The sequence below is a fragment of the Triticum aestivum genome, chromosome 6B (assembly GCF_018294505.1).
Source record: "Triticum aestivum cultivar Chinese Spring chromosome 6B, IWGSC CS RefSeq v2.1, whole genome shotgun sequence".
Lineage (NCBI taxonomy): Eukaryota > Viridiplantae > Streptophyta > Magnoliopsida > Poales > Poaceae > Triticum > Triticum aestivum.
In genome coordinates, this window is record NC_057810.1 from 515,054,750 (window position 1) to 515,059,765 (window position 5,016).

At 51.6% G+C, this 5,016-nt stretch overlaps 1 protein-coding gene across 1 annotated transcript; it reads right to left on the reverse strand.

The window, feature by feature from the left end:
* Positions 1-3,241: 3,241 nt before the first annotated feature.
* Positions 3,242-4,692, reverse strand: LOC123134333 (ethylene-responsive transcription factor 5-like). Its single transcript, XM_044553602.1, has one exon. It carries the CDS (start codon positions 4,593-4,595, stop codon positions 3,639-3,641), a length of 957 nt encoding a protein of 318 aa, XP_044409537.1. The 5' UTR covers positions 4,596-4,692; the 3' UTR covers positions 3,242-3,638.
* Positions 4,693-5,016: the final 324 nt, after the last annotated feature.

Genomic DNA, 5,016 nt, shown 5'->3' on the forward strand with positions numbered 1-5,016 from the left:
CTTCAAGCCCGGCTTCGATTTTTGAATTGGAGGGATGCGCTGAACGGGCGTAATCGCTGTGGACGAACTAGCACTCGGCGAGGCGATTTTCACCGCAGCATCCTGCGTGGTTGATCCACCCTCGGCCTGGTCCTCGTCGTCACTGTCAATGAGCGCCCAAAACCTCCCTCCCGGTTTCACATGAACCATCGGCTCCGCCAGCTCGATCACCTCCGGTGATCCCATTTGAACATCCACCTGCATGCACTCACAAACAACTACATCATATAAATCGAGCGTGAATCTGGAACCAACCTCAATCTTCCCGTCGTCCGGAAGATAGTCGCCAGCGAGGACGTCGTTGTCCAGATCTAGGAGCGCCATCCATCTCGAACGTGGAGAGAAACGAAGGCGTCCTTCGATCCAGCTGTTGTAGTTGATCCCCTCAGAAAACTTCGCCCGCCATTGAACCAGACTGCATTCATTTCGACCGATCTCGTCGCCTTGGGCTTCAGTCGATCCTCCCTTCTCCTCCGTTCCGCCCGACGGCGCCGCCACCGAGGTACTAGGAGGAATCCGTTGGATCTCAGGCGCCGAGGAGAGATGGAAGGGCGGTGGCGAAGATCCGGTCCTCGCCGTCAGCAAGCCATTGGAGACGCCCTCCGAGTCGCCCCCCACATCGCCCTCCGCTTCGCCCGCTTCGCCATCCATCCCCACAACAATGTGGTGTATATGCAGAGTAGTCTTCATGTTCACATTCGTACACCCATTGATTCGAATATCCTCTAGTCTATCCTAAAAAAATCGTACCGTCTCCTAGTGCTTGTTTTCCAGGTAGCAGGAACACATGCTATTGGTTAAGTACAGTTGACATGTCTAATTTATGCTAGTTGTCATGTGTAATCAAACCATAGTTGTCGTGTGTGATTAACCATTTGCCACATATGGTCAAACAATAGTTGCCATATGTGTTTACCTAGTTGCCACGTGTGATCCAACCATAGTTGTCATATATGGTTAATCATAGTTGCCATGTGTGTTTCACGTACGCGCAACTGTAGTTATCATCAATCAACGAATCATAGTTGTCATATGTGTTTATCTAGTTGTCACATACGCGCAACTGCAATTGGCATCTATCACAGTACGAGCGTTGTGTGAGCGAAGAGCAGTTCGCCCGCACGCACATGGGCTGGGTGGTGACTATGTGGGCGGGAACTAGCTCACCCACACGGCGCAGCTGGCAACCGTGCGCTGCGGGTCGTGTGGGCGAGCGCTCTAACGCCCACACAACACGCTATGCTTACGTGATACTGAAATTTCAACAGTTTCCTTCAAGATTCGTGCAAAACATAACAAATGAAGATCAAAGCGTGTGGACGAAATGCAGATATGCCACACATGTGGGTGTTATCTTTTTCGAAGATCTATCGGTAGTAGATGCCTAACTCCATGTTAACGACCTGATCGACTAGCTTCATTAATTCGAAAGTTACGTATACATATTCCTTAGAACCGTTGAGAGCTACTCTCTCCGTTCCAAATTACTTGTCGTTGAAATGGATGTATCTAAAACTAAAATACATCTAGATATATTTATATGTGCGACAAGTAATTCGGAACAGAGGGAGTACCAACAAAAGTAGCATCTCCTAGCTACTTTGATTGTTATTTTCAATTTTCAACCCTGACTGTTGAATCAGTCTTGATCCATGCTCCCACTGCTAGCACTCCGTATTAGGCAGAGCGGCGGTCGTCCAATGTTTACTTTTCCTTCTATCCGAAGTACCTCCATGCATGCGATCCATTCTCTGATGCATGCATCGATGAATGATTGATGAAATCACGGAGGTAAACGTTCACTCTAAGTACGTAGAACCTTCATGCATCTTTTCTTAACCAGTGGTCCGTATCCAGTATATAGTCGTTGGAAAGATCCTGACGTAGTACTCCTAATTAACAACGTCGTACTTCCGCGAGATTAGTTCCAGTCTTCTAGATTAGATTCCAATTGCGGAGTGGAGGGGCTGCCGCGTGGCAGTAAACCCTCCAATTTGTAAGCCTCCTCCTGATTCTGTTCTGACGAGATCACTCAACGACGACTTAACGTACTACTGACAGCAGTTGACAAGTTGAGATGCATGCATGAGTAGCGACGGCGCGGCTAATCCAAACAGTGCTAGGCTATCAGCTCAAGCAAACACATGCGCTTGTTATTTTTCTGGGTGAAGACCGGCCTTAAAAAGAACACTTTACAAATGTATAAGCTGTGACTTTGTGACGTGTTTCCATACCATTTTAAAAACAACTGTGTTGCAGTTTACGAGATTTCAGATCTATAATTCACACTTACCAGCCTCGCAAGAGGTCACCCAAGTTTTAGCGTCTCATTTGACAGGGCTTCATTCCTCACTAACTCTATTTTAAATCCGGTAATCACATTGGTTTCGAGCATATGTGCACGATGGGAAAATGATAGGTATAGTAAAATAGAGTGAATTTTAAACTGACATAACGCACATTGCAATGGATTCACGCGAATGATCCTTGACTTGTGCCTTCTGGGACGCCGCTTGATACTACCCATTCGACGAGGGCACCATGATACCTCTGAACAGATAATTTCTTTTAAAACGGAGGCAAAAGATTTGCCTTATCTCATTAATTTAGAAGAGAAGAATATAGTCTGTAGGTTAACCACATAGGCCAAAAAAGAATAGGAATCACTCTTCCGGTATAAAATTGCCCAGATGTGGGTGGCAAGCAGGCCTCGTTTTGAAAGATTCTTGCATTCCTTTCACTACAGATTGCCAAGCAGACGAGCATCTTGAGAGAATTGTACGCCTTTCTGTTTGTGCCGGACAGCCCGACACCATCGTCCCACCACTTAGCAACTGATGCAAGGTCGGACCAGTTGTTCATCTGTGATTGCAGTCCAAACCAAAGCTTTGATCATAAATGAGGTGCGCTGTATATTCCGGTTCTCTTTTACATAACTGATAAAGACCGCAATTTAGCCAGCACCTACGGGCTAATCTATCCGCCGTCCACACTCTGTTCTGGACAATGAGCCATGTGTGGAACCGAACTTCTGAGAAGATATTCTAAAGCGGGAAAAGTACTGCATTTAGAGCATGTATCTAACGACGCTACGGCTTAGGTTTATAGGCTGATCTTGATCCTTGTGGTGTGCACCCTATGTAGCTACACATGAAGTCCTAATCGAATTTATGGCACCAAAAGGCAAACACAATTCCATAGATATCGACCGACAGATCGATCGATCTAATTCCAATTTCCTTCCAAATATACTTACATAAACAAGCACCCACACTTTGATCTTCACGTAATTTACATACATATCTATGCAGTGTACGTATATATCAACATCTACCTATGTCGTCGATGCTTACGCTCATCACCCGTGACTTACATGCGCTAAATATTCTATCCTCCTCACTCCTGTAATCCTGTACACAGTGCACAGCTCCAGGCCAAGCTCCAAGATGAGTCCAAAGCGTAGGCCGTCGAGAACTAGGAGCCACTAATTATTGGCAGCTTAATTTACACCTAAGTAATCACCATGCTTAGCTTACTCTTTTCACAGGCTCTACAGTTTCCGGCGTCGATCGACCGGCGGCCCAGTAGTTCCGCCAGTCTCAGTTCACGGTGACCTCCGGGAAGCTGCCCAGCTGCTGGCGCGGCGACAGGCCGCCGAACATCCCTTCGGCCAGCAGCTGATCCCACGTCCAGCTAGTCGGTGACGCCAGCGGGAACATCTCGTAGTTGCCGCCGGCATCCGACGAGGATGGGGTGGTGGTGCAGGACGTCACCGTCGAGGTCGGCGTTGAGGTGAGCGACGACGCTGGCGACGCGGACGCATCGGCCTTGCAGTATTTGGTGGTGTTTCGGGCCACCTCGGCGCATGGCTCGGCCGCCTCTTGCCGCTTCCGCTTGTTATGGGACGTCGGCGCCGCGCGCGCGGTTTGCGACGGCGGCGGCGGCGGCGGGGCGACGAAGTCGGTGGCGCCGCGTGAGCCGACCTCGTTGGGGAAGTTGAGAATGGCCTTGGCGCCGCGCATGCGGAAGGCGGCGCGGTCGTACGCGCGCGCGGCCTCGATGGAGGTGTCGTAGGTGCCGAGCCACACGCGCGAGCCACGCTTGTTGGGGTCACGGATCTCCGCCGCGAACTTGCCCCATGGCCGCTGGCGCACGCCACGGTACTTCCGGAAGTCGTTCGCGTCCACGGCCGCGGCGGCCTCTGCCGCCGGCACCGGCGCCTGCGCCCAGCCGTGCGAGGCCGGGGGCAGCGAGATCGTAAGCGACGGCCTCCGGGCGGGGTCCGACACGGGGGACGCCTCGCCGCCGAACCGTATCATCACCGGCTCCGCCGTGCGGTACGCCGCCGCGTCCGCGTAGTCGCTCGCCGTCAGGTCGACGAAGGCGGGCAGCGGCTGCGGCAGGAACTCGGCGGGCATGAAGTCCGGCTGCGCGGCGAAGTCGTCCGCCACGGGGAGGGGCAGGAGGCCGCAGGGGTCGGCGCCGAGCAGCTGGAGCCGCAGCTGCTCGTGGATGTACTGGAGCGAGAAGTCGTCCATGTCGCCGCCGAAGTCCATGGTCGATCGATTAGAGCAGAGCAGAGGTCGGCGGTCGAGAGAAGGAGAGGGAGACAGAGAGCTGAGGTCTTGTTCGGTTTGGAGTTGTGCGTGCAAATGCAAGTCCAGCTGCGTGGAGAAAGCTAAGGTGGATTCTGCTACTTATAGGCGGCCGGCCGATCGGGGGTGCGAGGAGAGATAATTTTCTCCCTCTTTTCTCCGTGTTTCAGTGAGCTGTAGTAAAAACACAAGTGCCAAAGGGGGCGGGAAGTGTGAAACTACTGGGTGATTTGACGCGCGCGAGCTGTAGGGGCCACGTAGTACGTTTCGGTAGCGTGGTGTCGTGGTACGGTGATAGGCTAACTAGAAATGGAAATGGAAGTATGGAACTGTAAGGCCGGCTTGGCTAATGAATGTCTAAAGGCGTTGCCGAACCAATAAA